This window comes from Colobus angolensis, unplaced genomic scaffold (assembly GCF_000951035.1).
Source record: "Colobus angolensis palliatus isolate OR3802 unplaced genomic scaffold, Cang.pa_1.0 Scaffold230, whole genome shotgun sequence".
Classification (NCBI taxonomy): Eukaryota; Metazoa; Chordata; class Mammalia; order Primates; family Cercopithecidae; genus Colobus; species Colobus angolensis.
This window is the reverse complement of record NW_012115489.1, coordinates 2,097,122-2,117,242: the sequence shown is the minus strand read 5'-3', so window position 1 is coordinate 2,117,242 and position 20,121 is coordinate 2,097,122. Positions and strand designations below refer to the sequence as shown.

General features: G+C 40.8%; 1 protein-coding gene across 5 annotated transcripts in view; it reads right to left on the bottom strand.

The window, feature by feature from the left end:
• SLC1A3 (solute carrier family 1 (glial high affinity glutamate transporter), member 3) overlaps positions 1 to 18,538 on the bottom strand; it is an 84,559-nt gene extending 66,021 nt beyond the window's left edge. For 4 of the 5 annotated variants that reach the window (XM_011944367.1, XM_011944369.1, XM_011944373.1 and 1 more), the window contains exons 1-2: positions 17,994 to 18,538; positions 16,097 to 16,372 (exon numbers count right to left, since the gene is read on the bottom strand). In XM_011944367.1, the coding sequence (XP_011799757.1) occupies positions 16,097 to 16,277 (181 nt within the window). In that variant the 5' untranslated portion in view covers positions 16,278 to 16,372; positions 17,994 to 18,538. Of the gene's footprint in view, positions 1 to 16,096; positions 16,373 to 17,399; positions 17,554 to 17,993 lie in introns of all 5 variants that reach the window. The other variant, XM_011944368.1, reaches the window with a different exon arrangement.
• Positions 18,539 to 20,121: the final 1,583 nt, after the last annotated feature.

Genomic DNA, 20,121 nt, shown 5'->3' with positions numbered 1-20,121 from the left:
TTTCTTTCCTTCCTTTTCCCTTCCCTTCCTTTCTCTTCCCTTTTTCTCTGTTGCCCAAGCTGGAGTGCAGTGGTGCAATCTCGGCTCACTGCAACCTCCGCCTCTGGGTTCCAGTGATTCTCCTGCCTCAGCCTCCCAAGTAGCTGGGATTACAGGCATGCGCCACCATGCCCAACTAACTTTCTTTCTTTTTTTTTTTTTTCTATTTTTAGTAGAGACTGGGTTTCACCATGTTGGCCAGGGTAGTCTCGATCTTCTGACCTCATGATCCACCCACCTCAGCCTCTCAAAGTGCTAGGATTACAGGTGTGAACCACCTCACCCAGCCACAACCAGTTTTTCTCTGTGGCAAAGCAGCGCACCCTTTGCAAAACTGAGCTCCATTAGTGGTCACTTATTTGAAACACATTGATTGATAGTCCCACGGCTGACAAAAAGCTTTACGGACTCCAGATCCTCAGTGCAAAAGAACAAACCCTTTATTATAGATTACTCTGCAAAAATAGCAATGAAAATCAAAATAACTTCCTAGCAGAATTTGTTAGAGCTAAAACAAATTTTGCAAAGTTTGCATCTAGGTGATGTTATACAATATATGGATGTCATGAGCAATATTCAGATCATGCACCTTTGGTTATCAATATTAATTAAGATTTCTGGTTTACTCCAGTGTTAGTATTTTAACAAGATTTCTAGAATCTAGAAAATATATTGACTAGAATGTTTAAAGTGATCAAAATTAACTGTGCTGGATGAATGCTATAAACAAAATTGCATTTTTGCTTAAATAGTTTCTCTTTGCTAATGTAGAAAGTTCAAGAAAGGAGTCCTTCAGGGGTTCCTTGTTTTCCTAACAACAAATGCTTCTTCTTCTTCTTTTATTTTATTTTATTTTTTTGAGACAGAGTCTCCCTCTGTAGCCCAGGCTGCAGTGCAGTGGCACGATCTTGGCTCACTGCAAGCTCCGTGTCCTGGGTTCAGGCAATTCTGCCTCAGCCTCCCGAATAGCTGAGACTACATGGGCCTGCCACCACACCCGGCTAATTTTTTGTAATTTTTTTTAGTAGAGATGGGGTTTCACCACGTTAGACAGGATGGCTCGATCTCCTGATCTCGTGATCCACCTGGCTTGGCCTCCCAAAGTGTTGAGATTACAGGCGTGAGCCACCACGCCCAGTCAACAACTAATACTTCTTTGGAAAATTAAATACCGTCTCACTTTCTAAACTAAGACACAATGTGCACATTGGAGCCTCAGAAAGAAGATATCACAGGTTTACTCTTTAAGGCCAAACACACACAATAAGTTGAAAGTTAAAAACCAGCTTTAAGAATTTGGTCCGCATTTAATCTGATAAGACTATTGAAAATATTAAGATGCCAGAAAATATTGAAGAGTAAAAGAATGAGGCATAATTTGAAGTAAAATTTAGACCAAATCACACTACTTAATTTTTGGTAAATGTTGGAGTTTGAAATAGTAAAATTTTACTAAATTATCTCCTCTATCTGCAAACCTTGTCATGAACAACTTGGCAGACCAAAGTCTTCTAAGAGTTATTACTTACTATTCAAAATCTTCCAGAAAGCAAGGTAGTGCCCCAAAGGAGCTCAAATGTCAAAAGGAAATCTCAAAGCAATAGAGGCAATGATCTTGATAGAAAGACCTTGCATTCTGAAGCCAACCACGAGAAAACTAAGTGCCTGACCAAGATGAGCCAGCCAGCTCTTTGAGCATTAGTGCTACAGGAAGGCCAGGAGACATTCACACCCATTGCCCAGAAAAACCTCAGCCTAATATCTAGCCAGAAAGGAGACCATGATGTCCACTTTGGTGGCTCAAGGAAAATCATAGTGTTGATAGCACCACTCACTGGTTTTACATGGCAAACATGCTGCTATTTCACAGTTAGGATCTTTCCATTTTGGTAGCAAAACCAAAACCAAACTAGCACTAATTTATCTCAAGGCTACATGAATTTGATGTATAATTGTAATATAATCACAAGAGTGTCATCCCATCACCTCTGCCATATTCTGTTGGTTAGAAGTCACAAGTCCCACCCACACTTGACAAGTGAGCTATACATGGCAGTTAGAGGTCAATCTGACATGCAAAAGTCTCTGGGCCTCCTTACCAGGCTGCTTCTATCTTCATGGAGAAGATGCCCTACAAATGTTTAAGGAATGAATGATGTCAAGATTCTAGTCCTAGCCCTTAAATCCCTGTGTGACCCTGGATAACTCTATTGCCTTCTATGCTTCAATTTTTTTTTTTTATAATTTGTAAATGAAGAAGCTTCCAAGTTTACAAAGGCACCCTCCTTTTTGGGTGGACTACTGCAGTAGTCTTCTAACTGGTTTCTCTGTCTCTGCTTCACCTCTCTCCAGCCTATTCCCAAAAGAACACTGAGACCTAGGTCAGCTTTTCACTCCCCTACTCCCTCCACTGACTCCTCCTCTTATGTAGTCTAAGCCCAAGGCCATGCAATCAGTGGCTGCCCCTGGCAAGCCCCCTAGATCCACCTTGCCTCAGAACCCATCTCCTACTCTGCTCGCTCTCACCTGTTTCCACACTTTCCTCCTAGTCATTTCTCCATCATCTTAGACATGATCCCCCTTTATGATCCTTGCACTGGCTCTTCCTTCTGCCTAAAACATAATTCCCACACATTCACAACATTTACCTCCTTTAAGATTTAGTTCGGCCAGGAGCGGTGGCTCACGCCTGTAACTTCAGCACTTTGGGAGGCCGAGGTGGGTGGATCACCTGAGGTCAGGAGTTGGAGACCAGCCTGGCCAAGATGGTGAAATCCCATCTCTACTAAAAACACAAATATTTGCCAGGCGTGGTGGTGCACGCCTGGCGTCCCAGCTACTCAGGAGGCTGAGGCAGGAGAATTGCTTGAATCTGGGAGGTGGAGGTTGCAGTGAGCCGAGATCGCACCACTGCACTCCAGCCTAGGTGACAGACAGAGAGCCTGCCAAAAAAAAAAAAAAAAGACCTAGCTTAAATGTCACTTTCTGAACGAGGTCTACCCTGAACTTTCTTATCCCTTAGCTGGCTTTATTTGTCTTAATAGTTCCTATCACCTTCCAAAATACAATATAATTTTCTGTTAATTATGCTTGTTTATTATTTTCTCTACCTGCTAAATATAAGCTCCACAAAGTTAGAATTTTTTTTGTTTTTTTGGACAGTTTTGTTCACTGACCTATATCAAGCCCCTCAAACAGTTTCTGGCACACAGTAGGTGCTTAATATATTGCTGAACAAATGAACAAACATGACTTATTTTCTTTCAGATAAACAGGATGCACCAGTGCCTGGTCCCCACCTGGTGTTGAGCACACTTTCTGAATGCAGGAATCTCTCTGTCCTGTGCTCCCCAGTAAATCCGATTCCCTACTGCACTCCCTGAGCATAGTAGCCTACCCTAAGGAATGTCCCCTCTGTACAAAACCATGTGATTTCGCTCTCATGGTCTGTGGGACTGGATCTTGACTGAATTATGATTTCTCATAGGCTTAGCTTTCTAAATTCACAAATAAGGAGTGATAGCTATGGATCCCGAATTTGCTCCTAAGGTAGGTTTTTTTTGAGTAGAAGGGAGAGCAAGTGTGATGCTGTAGAAAGACAGTTCTGGGCCTGATCCTGTCAGTAACTTAGGGTAGGAGCTGCTTTATCTAAATGATTTAATCTTCACATCAAACTTGTAGGATTTAATATCAGTATCCCATTAATGAAAAGATTGAGGCCTAGAAAGAATAAGTCACTTGCCCAAGGTCACATTGCAGTAAGTGTTATGACAGGATGGGATTGCAAACTTAGGTCTGCCTGTTTCCATATCTTCAAATCACACGATCTCTTCAGGCCTCTTTTTTCTTTTTTAAAACAATCTGCAAAATGAGAGAGACCAATTGGAATGGGTGGTGTCTAAGATCCTCCTGAACTTTAAGTTCTGAGTTTAAAAGAACCATGTTCATCAAAAACATTATAAATCTTAGCTGCTTTATACTAATTCAACTTGTTTCTGTTAATGAATTCTAAACTCCTTGATAATACATATGAGAGCATTTAATGAGTCAAAAATGTTTTGGCAATTTACCCATTACAACTATTATGGCAGGTATGCAATAATGATCTGAGAAATCAAATAAAAATTTCTATTTCAGGAATTGGCCCACTTTGGAGAAATCATAAGCCTGTCTCACGCCAGTTTGATGAAGCTGTTGGACATAAATTTCCACTCGCTTCTTTTCATTATTTTTAGAGATAGGGTCTTACTCTGTTGCCCAGGCTGGTCTCAAACTCCTGGTCTCAAGTGATCCTCTCGCCTCAGCCTTCTGAGTAGCAAGGACTACAGGTGCGCACCACAACATCTGGCTAATTTTAGAAATTTTTTTAGAGACAGGGTATCACTATGTTGCCCAGGCTGGTCTCAAACTCCTGGTCTCAAGGGATCCTCCTGCCTTAACCCCCTGAGTTGCTGGTATTACAGGAGTGAGCCAGTGCACCAGGCTGCATTAGCTTATTTTTACAAAGAAGGCAAAGCCATAATGGTGAATCTACCTGGGTAAGAGTTCTGCTGGTCCCTGGTCTTTTGTTTCTGTCAAACTTCCAGGCATTTCCTGGTGAGAAGCTACTGGTGTTGGAGGCAACCTCTCAACCCTCCCCCACTCCTCTGTTCCCACATCCTTGGGAGATTTGGGCCTTGGCCTGGCTCATTCTTTTGTCCTTTGGTATTTCCTGTTGCTGAAGGTGGGAAATACCTGCCCCAGCCTTGTTCCACAAGGGGTGCCCAGATGAGCGAGCCCTGGGTAACTGATGACTAAGCAGAGTGGAGACACAGACTTATGTGCATGCGGTGTGTGACTCTTAGAGACAACTGCATCAGAAGAACCTTGGAGTTCTAAGAAAGGCCTGGTGCTTTCTTCCAAAAACTGCACTGAAAAAGGCTATGTGATGTGGTAATTTAATTTACAAATAATCCTACAGGTGTTCTAAATGTCCAATCTGTTGTTATTTTAAAAAATATTCTATTCCAGAAATAGCAATTAAAAGCAGGACTTGTTGCCTTCCTTTCTGGAAAAAAAGATATTATTATGAGTGAGTAGGAACTGGAAATGAAATATGTTTAAAATTTCCCACGTTCCCCTGGTGCCTTTTGTGTGTTATATGGTGGTGCACAGCAAGGGTGTTCCCATTTCCATCTATTCCCTCTTCTGTTCTTTCAGAGCCTCTGTTCTCCTAACTGATACGTCTCTGTGCAGTATGAAGAGTAAAGTTTGCTCCTGTTTCCTGATTTTATGTTCTGCTCTAGAGCCCAGCCGAGACCCATTTGTGCTCAGACTGTCAGCACCAGTATTCTGGGGAATTATTAATGGACAGGTTGCATCCCCTAAGACTGTACCTAAAAGAGCCAGGGCTGGCCTGGGAGTGGGGTGATCCTAGATTCTATAGTCTCATTTCTGGCAATCTCTTATTTCTAAGTGCGCTTGACACATTGCTCAATGTTTCACTTTCTAAACTTGTGTTAAATCGGTGGTAGGAGGTGAGGGCTTAGAGGGAGTGATAAAAACTGAAACCCTGGTCCATCTTTTTCACAGTTTATTGTGAAGATTATAGATGGTAAGAGACGTGAAAGTGCTTCAAAAGTTGAACGTAACATACAAATTAAAGCTTTGGGTGTTGTATCTGGATTAAATTTGGGCTTTAGAAGAAGGGAGATACCTGCATCTACTCAATTCAATCCTGAAATTACAGTTTTCCAATGCACTGATTTCCTTAGTTTCCTCCATTTGTCTGTGTAACCCACACAAACTGCAAAGTCCACCCATGCTTACCTTTGGCAGAGGCAGTACAGTACCAAGGCTAACTCTTTTTTAAATCCCACAATTTGGGAGAGCAAATGATCACAAATTCTATGGGGTACAAATTGGCAATACTTATCAACATTACAAATAAGTATACCTTTAGACCCAGCAATTTCACTTCTAGGTATATCCACAGATACGTGGGTGAAAGATCATTCATTGCACCATTTTTAAATAAAAATGTCTAAAGACTGGAAACAACCGAAGCGTCCATCAATTGCTAATTGCTTAAATAAGTTATAGTATACCCATACGATGTAGCTCCAAGAATGAGGGGCCTTTCTACGTGCTAAGGAATAGTATGCAAGGTATATTGTAAAGTGAAAAAAGCAAGGTGAAAAGTGGGCTATGTATACCATGCTATTATTTGTATACAAAGAGTTAAAAAAGGAATAAATACATATTTATTTTTATAGTCATAACATCTCTCCAAGGGCATATGAGAAATGAATAACAAGATAAACGGGAACCCTGGGGGATAGGGGTCAATATGATACTTTCTTTTTACAAGCTTTTGTACTTTTTTATTTTGGACTATGTAAATTTATTTACTACGTAAGTAAAATAAAATTGGCCAAAAAAAAAAAAAAAAGGCCCACCACTGTTTCTCCCTCTTTCTTTTTCAATCTTACTGGATTCTTTTCTGCAATATTTCTGCTGGATGCCTGCATCTTTCTAAAATGTCGCTTTGAGTCTGGGTTGATTTCTCCTCAATTCTGCTTTAATTTGCTTTAATGAGGAATTTACTTAGTTTAGGCCATGGAGAGGAAAGCCACTCATTGTGCTCAGATTTATAGTGAGTAGATCACTTTCTGACCAAACTGCTTTCTTTTTTTTTGGAGACAAGGAAGCGAATCTGAAAAAACTTTGAACTCAATCATTACAGGCTCATGTGCTGCTTCAACCAATTAGTGGCCCTTGAAGTTGCAAGAATGAGAAAACTGAAACCGCTCTGCAAAGATGACAAGCTTCTCGTCATCCATCATCTCGTGGAAAGCATTGCAATGTCAGAACTTACAAAGCCCTAAAAAGTCTGCTGAATCTCAGGTTTGCTTACGAACTACTTCATTAACCCTAAGAGAGCAAATCTAAGAAAACAAAAATAAATAAATAACTAAATAAAAGCATGACTACTTTTTTCACAAGAAGTTTCTTGGTAGACTAATAATTTCCTTCTTGATGTTTCTCTTCACATTCATCAAGTAGCTGAAGACACCAGCAAGCTTGTAGACAAGCACAAGAAACCCGGGCTTTTGTTTCATTTGCTTGAAAGATGAAATTTCAAGTAATGCAATGTACATAAAAGAAGGCACCATCTTTGCAGGGTGTATTTTTCTCCCTACTCTCATTAGGGATAAATGAGCCTCGTACAACGTTCTGAATAAGAAGTCTGTCACTAAGAGCCCACTGTCTTCTCTCTGTGAAGCTGCAGCAGTTTGTAGCCTGGAGAACTGGAGAAGCCTGAGGACAAGAAGAATGGAGTTGCTCTCTCTGGAGACAGAAACCCCGTCTTGAAATTCAAAACTTGGTTGTGCCTTTCAATTCGCTGCTCCTAAATCTACCCTCCAATCTTTGATAAGTTATACAAAGGGGGCCGGGCGCGGTGGCTCAAGCCTGTAATCCCAGCACTTTGGGAGGCCGAGACGGGCGGATCACGAGGTCAGGAGATCGAGACTATCCTGGTGAACACCGTGAAACCCCGTCTCTACTAAAAAATACAAAAAACTAGCCGGGCGACGTGGCGGGCGCCTGTAGTCCCAGCTACTCGGGAGGCTGAGGCAGGAGAATGGCGGGAACCTGGGAGGCGGAGCTTGCAGTGAGCTGAGATCTGGCCATTGCACTCCAGCCCGGGCGGCAGAGAGAGACTCCGCCTCAAAAAAAAAAAAAAAAAAAGTTATACAAAGGGAAAAAGGGAGCGCCCTCCCTTAATTCATCCAGGGTATATCTTCCTTTATCTAAGCCTTTTTGGGTCTTTTATCTTTCTCTTTTTGGTTTCAAACTCTCTTGAGCCCATCTCTTGATAGGGCATAGTGATGTCAATATTCTTGGCCTAGGGAATAAGCTCTAGGCAATCTTGATAGCACTGAAGCTTGATACAAAACTCATCTCTTTTTTTTAGATGCAGTCTCTATCTGAGGCTGGAGTGCAGTGGCGTGATCTTGGCTCACTGCAACCTCCACCTTCCGGGTTCAAGCTATTCTCTGCCTCAGCCTCCCGAGTAGCTGGGATTACAGGCATCCGCCACCATGCCTGGCTAATTTTTGCATTTTTAGTAGAGACCGGGTTTCACCATCTTGGCCAGGCTGGTCTTGATCTCCTGACCTCATGATCCACCCACCTCGGCCTCCCTCCCATAGTGCTGGGATTACAGGCGTGAGCCACTCCACGCAGTCAAAATTCATCATTTTTTTTTTTTGAGACAAGAGTCTTGCTCTGTCGCCCGAGCTGGAGTGCAGTGGCCGGATCTCAGCTCACTGCAAGCTCCGCCTCCCGGGTTTACGCCATTCTCCTGCCTCAGCCTCCCGAGTAGCTGGGACTACAGGCGCCCGCCACCTCGCCCGGCTAGTTTTTTGTATTTTTAGTAGAGACGGGGTTTCACCGTATTAGCCAGGATGGTCTCGATCTCCTGACCTCGTGATCCGCCCGTCTCGGCCTCCCAAAGTGCTGGGATTACAGGCTTGAGCCACCGCGCCCGGCCATCATTTTTATACTCAGTGAGTACAGTTGCTAAACTTTGTGCACTGAAGCGCTCTGTGTGTTTTCTCAGCTCCCAGCAATGATGCAGCTCACCTAGCTGCCAGCAAATACTTGATGAATGATAGTATCCTAGTGTTCCATAAATATCAAGTACCTGGAACGTACAGCTTGCAAAAGACAGTGCTTAAACTCTGGTTGCCTCCTCTAAACATGTTAGGCTCTTCACAATCTTATCTATTCTATAGCAAAAACAAAAGCCTATGGTTTTCTTCCCCTAATTTATGAGAGATGGGCAGAGACTGAAGGACAGAAGGGGTTCCTGCAAAGTGTGCCCTCACTGTGTTCTCAAACACTGGCTAGGAAACACTGATTATCAGACCCAGAGCCAGGGGCCCTCAAGAGGTCAAAGGGAGAGAAGGGGGCTCTTTGTTAGACTGGAGAGACCAGCCAGAATGGGTTATCCAGGAAAAAGATTCTAGCAATGGTACAGTGTCATGCCCTGGAAACAAAACAAAAGAAAACAAAATAAAGCAAAACATCTCTGCTTATTATTCCATATATTCAGATACCTTAGAGGAAGATAAACTAGACTTAAAACGATAGAATTTTGGAGTTGGAAGCAGACATTAGTCCAAACTTACTTTGCTGATGAGAAAATGAGATTTATGATGTCTTACATCATAAATCAAGTTAGTGGATGGTAGAGCCGGGCCTGTACCCAGGACCTTTAGACTCTCAATGCTTTCTTAGCTGCATCCCAGACATTTGCAGATACGAATCAGAAGGAGGGTGGCCTGGCCATAGCTTACATGCTACAGAGAGTGCAACAGAAAGTGCTTTGTAAACTGTAACACCACAAAAATGAAAGGTATTATTATTGCAGGTTAATTGTTCTGAACACACTTGCTTATTTGATGACCTACTTGAAAGAGAAATTTGAAATTATTTGCTCTATTTCCTCAATATCTGAATTGACAAGAAGAAAAAGAGCAAAACAGAATCCAGAGATACACTTAGAACAACATTAAGTTTTCTACCCACTGCTTCAAAACCACCTTTCCCAACTCTCTTGGAAACCAGCCACATTTTTCTCAGGGTTCCAGCCAGCCCCCACTCTGATCAGAGTGGCAGTTAATGGGCAGTAGGCACCAAAGGGCTGGAGGAAAGAAGAAACCAGGGAGGTGGTGAACACTCAGATTGGCCCCGAGGCGTGTGAACAAAAAATTCACTATTGAGTGTATTACAATACTTATTAAAACATTTCTCAGCATCTCTCCGTTTTCCCGAGAGAGGCGTCCACTCTCAGGCGCCCCCTCCACTGAGTAGTGTACTGTGATAACGGCTGCCTGGGGATTACTTTCTGGTTCTGCTCAGGAGGCCAGATTGGTAAGGGACAGATAATGATGGTATCACTTACTCTGAGGCTTTCATTTCTGCATCTAAAAGCCCTTTACAACTATTAAGGCTCTTCCTACAACTCTCTTGGCTCTCTTCTCTAGCTAAGGAAATAGAAGCCACTTCTAAACCCAAACCAGGTGAGTATCTTCTCCAATCTCTGCCCCACAGCCTCCCCAAATGCCAGGGTCTTATAGCTCTCTGGAAGATCAGCATCATCAAATCAGTGCATATGACAGCTCAAAGCCATATCAGAGATGTAAATAAAAGACATGGGGTTTACAATGTCTATGAACACTTTACCTGGCAAGCACTTAGGGAAATCATCTAAGGTGACATGGCTTGTACAGAGCAGAACTGAGATATAAATCTTGGTGACAGTTTTTATAATTATTCTATTTTATACATGAAGAAACAGAGGCTCAGTTCCAGAACTGGACATAAACCTAGGCTGTCTGACTCCAGAGCACATAGCTCTGATCTCCACTATACCTTACTGGGCTACACCCTCACAGTAGGAGGCAGCTCCTGGAGTGCTTTTGGAGAAGGTGGGAGAGGGCTAGGATGCATGTGCTGTGGGCAGCACATGTGTCATCACTAGCTCTGACAATTTTTCTGTATTTTTTCTTCCCAGGGGAGAAGATAAAGCACAGATAAATCAGACCCTAGTTCTTATACCCTATCCCAGTGTGGCTTCTCCAGAGCAAAACTCTGCAAATCCTCAGCTTCCTCCTCCTTGCCTCCCAGTCTCTGCTTAGTGAAAGCACAGCTGAGCTCTGGTAACACCAGGGGACTCAGGATCCCCCTTCCCCAGCTTCCTGAAGCTCCTCTCTGCCTGCTCATTTCCAGGAAGTGTTGAAGAAACCGTAAGTCTGAACCCAGATATCCGTCCATCGTTCTTTGGATTGCTGTTGTTCAATCAGTGTGGAAATGCCCTGCTCTCAGGGGTTCAGGAAGTTGAGAGGTGTGGGTGCGCAACTGTGCCTGCTTCACGAACTCAAGCAGTTGACTGGTGTGGTCCCACTACCGGTCAGTTCGGTTCAGCAGCTGATAGCAAACCATGTTGATTAACCTGCTTGGCTGACCTAACGGACTTGGCCAGTTACATCCAGAAATCACTATAGCATTTCTGAAAGATTAGTGCTTTTAAGCATGAAGGAGAGGGCCCTAGAGTTATGGAAACTGTTCTGAGAATAGACTCACTTACAGAGTAGACTCACTTTTGCAGTAGGCTAGCCCAATTCACTGATCCTTATTCACTTGAAATCCAAAGACAGAACTGTCTTCGTTCAGTTTGGAGATTGTAGGAATACCTTCTAAATCTTGATTTGCAACAAGCTTCTCCCATTGCATATCCACCTCAGTGGCATCCCGCCCCGCAAACTCAACAGGTCCAAACTGAACTTATCCTTGCGCACCCCCAAGGCCCCAATCTTTCTCCTGTATCCTACCTTCAACAGTGGCGTCATCAGCCACTCTGCCACCTAAGGCAGAAATCGTGCCATCGGTCTGCAGTCCACCTTCTCTCATTGAATCAATCGCCAAGTCTCACCAGTGGTCTTTCAGTTCAACCTCTCTTTTCCATCTCTTCCGTTGCTACCTCAGGCAGACCCTCAGCGAATTGCTGGAGTAAAGCCAGAATGGGTGTTCTAGCACCCAGAACAGTGTGGTGAATGAGCACCTGGAGCCGGAATGGAGGATTTGAATCCCACTCAGTATTCATCAGCTGTGTGATAAGGATTTGGGCTTCAGTTTTTTCATCTGTTCAATGAGAGTAATAAAATTACCTCCCTCTCTGGGTTGTTGTGAGAATTAAATAAAGTTAATATACTTAAATACAACTGTGCTTTCCATACATTGTGAGTGTTAGCTATTATCATTATTACTATTATTTTCTTTTTTGGAGACAGGGTCTCTCTCTGTCATCCAGGCTGGAGTGCAATGGCATGAACATGGCTCACTGCAGCCTCACTGCAGCGATAAGGAGCTTAAGCAATCCTCCTCCCGCTTTAGCCCCCGAGTAGCTGGGACTACAGACATGTGCACCTGGATAATTTTTTTAAAAATGTTTTTGTAGAGATGAGATCTTACTACGTTGCCCAGATTGATCTTGAACTCCTGGCTCAAGTGATCCTCCCTCCTTGGCCTACCAAAGTGATGGGATTATAGGTGTGAGCCACCTTGTCCAGCCCCAAATAGTGAACATCAGCAAGACTATTTCTTTTCTTTCTTTCTTTCTTTTTTTTTCAGATGGCACGTCTAGGACTCCTAATGTGGCTATTAAAAGGAAATGGAACCTCTAAAGTCCCAACACAGAAAAATGCCATATTACGTAGAACTGTATGCATAATATGATCTCATTAAAATTTTTTTTTACAGCTAATTAGAAACTTCTCTATTACCACCTCTGATCCTTGGATATTCCTTTCTCATCTTCTTTTTCATCCGTGTCTCTTATGAAATTACCTGAGAACAGGGGATCCCCATAGCATAGCACAAGGCAAGATACATAACATCCAAGATACATAACAATTTAACATATTTGTTAAATTGAATAGCATTGAATTTTTTTAAGTAAATAATTTAACTTATTTACTTAGTAGATAATAGCTATCAGTAGATAATATAAAAATAAGGGGAAAAATCAAATAATACAAAAACTTACTCAAAGGAAAGTAGTATTCCTTCCACCCCATTCTCTAGACACCTAGCTCCTATCCCAACAGGCAACCGTGCTGACCAGTTTCTTGTATATCCATCTAGAGATATTACAGAATTGCATTGAATTTTAGTGCAATTTAAATTCATAGCCAGAGTATTAGAGAACAGAGGGAAAAGCTTTATAAAAATTATCCAGGATGATTTCTTTCCTGAGAAGTCACCAATTTCTTTCAAATCCCTAGCCATGGAAAGAGTCAGTGTTCTGTGACTTGAACATGACAAAGGACTTTTCCTTTCTTTCAGCGAGATGTCTGAGGTCACTCTAACACAACTTACCATAGTCTGAAGGGAGAAACTGCTTTCTGGGGGAAGAAAGGCAATAACCACTCTTCCCAGTGTGGTTTTTGTCAGACAGATGTCCACAACAGCCCTGGCAGACCATTACCTAATGCTTTCATGATGGGCCCTCTAAGGGATGTGGAACTTGGCACTGTGTTCTTTCAGATTGCTAACCACTCTTGTTACACGAGTTTTGTCATAGCATGGCACATTCAGACTTTGACGTTGCTTAGAAATGACAGTAGAAATTACATAAAATTGTACAAATGGTTCTATGCTTATGCTTGTAGATGAATTGATATCAAAATATTTATAATTTTCTACTTTATTTTGAATATATGGATTCACATGTCTTTATCATATTTTTCTAGTTTCCACTTCCACACATTAAATCACATACATTTTATTTCAAAAAGGCAGAAAAAACCAGACTGAACCAAAGATTCAACCCAGTACATAGGTTTTCCCAATGATTTTTGTTTTTCACTAAAAGCAATAAAAACCTACGAATTTGAAAACTAGGTAATAAATATAGCTCTTCTCATCTCACCTTTGGGGAAAATAATTATCTCCTTCCTTGCTAGCATATTTCTTGTTTTTTTCTTATGCTACTGCAAATAAATTAAGAGTTGGTGTACAGACACGTTATTTTCCTATCTCTTAAGACTGGTAGACGTGGAACCCAGTGACAAGCTAAATGGAGCCTTTATATCCACTGGGCCCTCAGTGGAAGACACACTAACAGATAACTGAAGGGTTCTTCCTTCTCTCCTAAATCTGTTTGCTCCTAAGTTGTCTATTTGCTATTCCAAGTCTTTGATGTAGACTCAGTGGTCTCTTGGACTGTCAATGAGCTCTTTTTATGTGTTTCTTTGTTAGTGCCTTCTTCTTGCTGCTTCTGCCTCCTCAGTTTCCATTAGTAAAGCCAACCATGAGGGCACCCGGCCAACTTATCTACCCTAGCTCAGCCAACTCTTATTGCAGTTCTCACAAATCTTAGGAAAGCCCTCATTGGGTGAGGAATGATCCCAGAACTCCTAGAGAAAAACAGACTTTTAAATACTGGCATTATCTTCCTTTTATTAGAGATGTTATTGCTTCGTACTAATCACTTAGGAACTTCCTTCTCCATCAATCTGTCTTCCACGTTCAAGTTTTATGACTTTCCCTTCCTCTACTCTTGAATGAAACATTTCTGTCTTAGAAATTCAACTCTTCTGGTGTTTACAACACCATTTTGAATGGTGTTTCTCCGTCTTTTTCAAATATACTCCAGTATTACTGAGCTCTATTTATTATATGTACAGGATCATGAATTAAAAATGAATATTTGTTAAATGAATGAGAAGGATGTGGCTTAACGGTCTATAGGAGAACTGTAAGTTTTCTGTTGAGTTTAACTGGGTAAATCATACAGTTAAATGACAATGCTATGTGAATGCATCTAGCACTGCTAGCTAACTGGCCTTCATCAACTTATGAGGGTATTTCTTTACCTGACATCTCTTAGAAGATGTCAACTAGCATTAGAGCAGAGGAAGAATAGAGTGGTTAAGAGAATGGCCCCTGACATTAGACTGAATTTGACTTCCAGCTCTAGAGTTTGCTAGTGTTGTGACTTTGGGCAAATTGCTTGATGTCTCCACAGTCAGTTTCATCTACAAAATGAGGAAGATCATAGTAATCATACCTTCCCACTCGCTTCATAGGCTGTTTGAGGATTAAGTGAGCCGATATAAACAAAACTCCTACAGAGTAGCTGGAATAGTACTATATAAATGTTTGCAATTATTACTATGCAGCTATTTCTTGGCTTGGCAATGACTTTGATTCCGAGTGAAAAATGAGGCAAGCAGACAGAATTCTGCATTGACTTCCAGGACAATGATGTGGGACTGAAATACTTCATCCAGGAATATATTCAAGCCTGGAAACCTACTGTGGAAAGCCATTACTTCTCTGGGTCAGTTAGGATATGTTCTGTTTGAATATCTCTAAAATTAATTGAACCATCATTTATCACCAGTGATTACTAATGGAAGAGAATCATGTTAAAATGGGATGTATCTGAAGTCTTGTGACAAATTCTCCTGCTATATTTCATTTGTCTACAATTTAAGAATTCAATTTCCTTGAAAAATGTTATAATTATATTTACACACTACAGAATTTTCTTAATCTTTATTAAATCATTACCTCTTTAAAGTTGATGGAAATCTTGGCAAACTCCAAAGTAGAGATTAAAACTGTACTGAATGGCTCCTTTTTGGTGGCAAATTGATAGGTTAAGTTACAGCATTTTTACAACCTGCCTTTGGCTTATATGTTTGTCAACCCAAGGATTTCTGTATTGGTTTGGTCAAAAATTCCAAATAAGTAGGTTTTTTCAGCTATATTTTAAAGTGGGACCAATGCCACCCATAAGTAATAAACTATAACTTTTAAGATCAATAAACAAAACAGTAATATTTTATTAGTACAGATTGCTGTCAACCCTGCTAAATTAGTAAGAGATGGAAATGACTCAAAAAAAGGTATAGCTGGTTATGGCAGGCTCTGCAAAGCAATGAATGAAAGAGATCTGTGCTAACATTTTACCCAATCTACCTTTCCCAGTTGCTGGGTGACAGAGTGCAAACATATAAAGGATTCGGCCTCTGTGTTTAAGTCTTGATACTTACCTTCAAGTCAGCACCAGTTAGAATATAATTACTACTCGGAACCAACATCTCATTTTAGGTGTACTAATTGTATAAATTAGTTTTAAGTGGAACTGACATTATATATAATTACATTTTGGCCAAATCTAGCATGCTTGCTTTGTCATACCTAATGATGAAATTATTGCTTCTTTATCCTTACATGAAATGGGAAAATATTGTATTTATTTTTTTCTCACACAATTGATTTGCATAATGCTTAATGATGTCTGATGATGTGTTTATGATATATTCTTCCAAACATGCCCAGACAGTCATTTTTGTGGAGAAAAATCATCAAGTTCAGAGGAAAGCCTAGGCTATCATTTTGATACCTACAACTAGTTCATCTGATAATATTCCCCGGGCAGCCAGATGCCCCAGAGAAACAAGATACAGGTTTGTTTGTTTTTAATCAAATGACTCACCCACAATGACAGCGGTGACAGTGAGTAGCACAAAAGCATTCCGAAACAGGTAACTTTTAACATCCTCCTTTGTAATGTTCTGCACTTTCTTCTTGGCCAAAAGTGTGCGTTTACGGACTCCCTGCTGGAATCTCTCCATCCTGCCCCCCATCTTGGGCTCTTCTCCATTGCTTTTAGTCATATTTTACTTTTCTAGGAGTGTCTCTTCTTTGCACTTCAGTGTCTGGGAATCACCCACAGAAAGCCAAACCTCCTCTTTGGTATTAGAAAACACAGCTAGAATGGGAGAAAAAGAGACATGAGTTATAGCCTCCAGGGGTGAGAAATCAGTGCTGCTCTACACCAGGCAAGCTCTTGGCAAATTGCATAATCTCAGCAGGAATCAAGGACTGGAGAGCCACAATACCAGACTTCAAGGCTGCAGTGTGCATATTTTAGTGAACCACGTGTGGGAAATGTGCATAAATTCGGAATATATATGCAGAACTTATGTTCTATTTTCTTTTTAAAACTCCGTCCTTCCCCCTCCCATGAGGCTATGAAAGGGTTCTTCAGAGCTGGATCTGACTGAGAACCCCTATCCCCATCCCCCGCAGAACCCAGTTGATGCCTTGCACAACGTACACGCTCAATAAATGTCCAATTGAACTGAATGCACAGAAGATACTCAATGATTACTTGACAAATTATGCTGTATACATGATTGAAGGCACAACCAGGTCAATAAAAATAATTAAGATATTGATAGGTAGAAGTTTCTCTATTATATGTAGTGAAGTAACCAGCTATTTTCTTCATTAAAAAATAATAATATCTACTAGTAAATATGGTCATAAAAAGAACACAAGTGCCCACAGTACATGGGAAATACATGTGACTATTTTACAGGGTAATTTTTTCATTTTTTTTCCATGAAATAAGCAAAGTGCTCTGGGCACATCTATAAATCATCTGAAATCACAATTCAGCTTCGTTTTTATTACAAGTGGAAGTATGAAGTAGCGTTTTTCTTTGTGACACACATGCTGGAGTCTTCCAAGGAAACCATCGCTGACTTTTTAGCATTTTAAGATTTAGGATTTCTAGAACAGATGAGGAGATGAAACCAATTTTCATTCCAAACATTACAGCGTGTGGTTTCTGGTTTCTTTAAACCACTCACGCTATTTAACTACATTTCAGTAAATCTCTTTCCTGGTGGAAATCAGCTGTTCTGAAAAATCAAGGGATTCCTCCTGGTGCTTTACAGGAGTTCTAATCCATAGCCCTTCCCATAATCAATCCGAGTGAAAACCAGCCGTACCCTGGTTGTGTGTCGCTGCCAACGCAAGCAGCCAGCGTGTGCGCCTGTGGGGGAGGTAACTGGAAACCAAAGGACTCCTCGCAAATGATTCCTTGCAAGCTTTTAGCAAATCCCAGTGCAGGAAGAAAAAAAAAGACTTGTCTTAACAGTTTGCCTTTTAAATATAATTACAAGTTGGGGTCAGTGATATAAAAGACTTATAATATGTTTAAGACGTCACACCGGATTAAATACTTCGGGAGAAATGAAAACTGGGAAGTAGGAGAGATCAGAATTTTTTTTTTTTTTTAAACTAATAGCTCTGATTCCTCTTACCAGTCACTTTTAAGCAGATCCGCTCAACTTTGATCCTTTTCTAGATCTCGCGCCACAATCTGCTTCCAATCCACCCCTAATGACACAACTCCAAATTAGCAGAGGACCCGGCATAAATAGACACCACACTCTCACGACGTGAGATGACTAACATGGACTTTATCTACCAAAATGGCTAGCCTTGATTCAGGCTACTCGTCTGCTTGGAAGGCAAAATAGATCGGCAGAGAAGTGAAAGGAGAAATTAAACCCAGCAGGAACACAGAATGTGACACTTACCTTTTCTGATTTTGTAAGGGGTGAAAGATATCAAGCAGTGACGAGGTGAATTCCCCAGCAGGTACAACGGAGCAACAATCCGCAGCGCGCGTAAGCAGGCAGGCTAGCCCTGACAGTGTGCATGTGCTCTGAGACTGCAAGTTACTATCAGGGCAACTTAAGAAAAGGGGAGGAGTCTGTGCCCGGGAAAGGAGGAGCGGGGAATGGAAACCGCACAGGGGAGGAGGGGGAAACCCCGAGGTTTCTGGAATATTGATTAATCTCGGCACACCAGAAGCAGGCTTGCTGGCTTTGTTTTGCTCCTCAGACCGCTTTCACGCGTTGTCAGTTCACTGTCATTAGAAATGCAAAATCGGGACTAGCAAGAATTGAAAAATAAAGCGTACACAATCGGAAAGCTGAAAGTCTTGATTAGAACGTTTCAAAGACTTTTCTAAGGCTAAATTTAATTACCTCATATTACTGCAGGTTGCCTCCCCTTCAGGAAAGACAAGGGTGTGCTCTTTAGCCTGGTTGTACAACTGTTACGAAAAAGTCCCTCTTTTTCGAATAGGGGAATTAACTGACATTTCTTCGGAAGACCCTGAATGCAGACAAGTATGGAGAAAAAAAATAATGCTTACTACGATTCTCTGAACTCGTATAAAATTAGGGACATGCCTCTATTTTAGCAGTTTAAACTTCAAAACTTCACTATAACAAACCTAATTTAGCTCAGACTGCCTGTGTTGCAAAGACGGAAAAGGTAGCAAATGTAAGGAGACTGGAATGTTTGCCAAACTAGAAAATGAAACGCATTTTAAGACCAAGAGTGCAAAGCACACTTGAGATCTGGTGATTTCAAAAGATAAGTTGCTGTTCAAATGTCTCAATTTTAAAGGACGCTAAATGTTCTCCCTGCCACACACACCATTTTTAGAGATAAAAAATTCTCATTGCCTTGAGAATGTGACTTGCACTTTTAGTCCGCTTTTCTTAAAAGAAAAATAAATTGTGAAAATAGATATTAGAAAATAAAAAACATTTTTTTAAAGCTGACTTATTCCCAAAACTTTAAGCTTATTTAGCAGGAAGAAAACGGTTTTTTAGAAACAAAAATCTATACCAAAATCACAGCCTGAGGTTTGAATTCCTGTTCACTCAATTTAGTACTCCCCATGCAAAATATGCTCAATTATTGGTCTATTATTCAACAAGAAACTATGTCCTTTTTCCCCTCAATACAAATCTCTGGAGATCATAAAGAAATATCTCCTTTCACCTTCAACTGTATGTCCTTTTGAACAGCTACTGGTTGGAAAGCAATGGCGAATCATGTCAACACTTTAAAATTACAAATTAGCAGCAATTATAACAGCTTTCTAACATGCTATCATTTTAAGAACTTATTGAAAATACAGGCTTTTGACATTCCCGGCCCTCAGTGACATTTACCTTCTTCTAATCTCCTAGGTCACTGAGCATCTATACTGCATTGTTTAACACTTAATTATACCATGTTTTGTACTGCATCCTTCTTTAAAAGCTCATGTTAGGTTTTGGCTTCTCAACTAAATTATAAGTTCTTTGAGGGCAAGAACCTGTCTTATGCCTGATACAGAGTCAATATTAAGTAATTCTTTTAAGTGGATGGAATAATATTAAGATGTGAAACAAAATGCTTTTCAATCTTTTGTGTTAAAATACAATTACTAGTTCTTACATTGGTGCCTCTGGCTTAGGTGCATGGAACCATTTCTCAATGCCACGACTACTTTTAAAAGCATTTATTTACTATACCAGGTCCTATTTGAGCCATGGGTTTAGGATTAATTTGCACCTCCCCCCCACTTTTTTTTTTTTTTTTGGTAGAAATGACTTTGACTTGTATTGCAAGGGAACTTGAAAGAGAAATCTAATTTTAAATGGGGTTTCAAGCCCAGTGGCATTTGTTTTTATTTTTTTTAATAGGCAAGAAAAAGGGCTGGAAAATCACACTTTGGGTTAGCACAGAGATGGTAAGACCTTGGTGCCCTTTCTTTTTTACTTTTTTTTTCCCTCTCTAATCCCTGAAGCTTGGTTAAAAACCATTTCATTATTTCAGTTTGTGTAGAATTATGGGAATCTGGTATTCTGTTGAGAAGGGAAG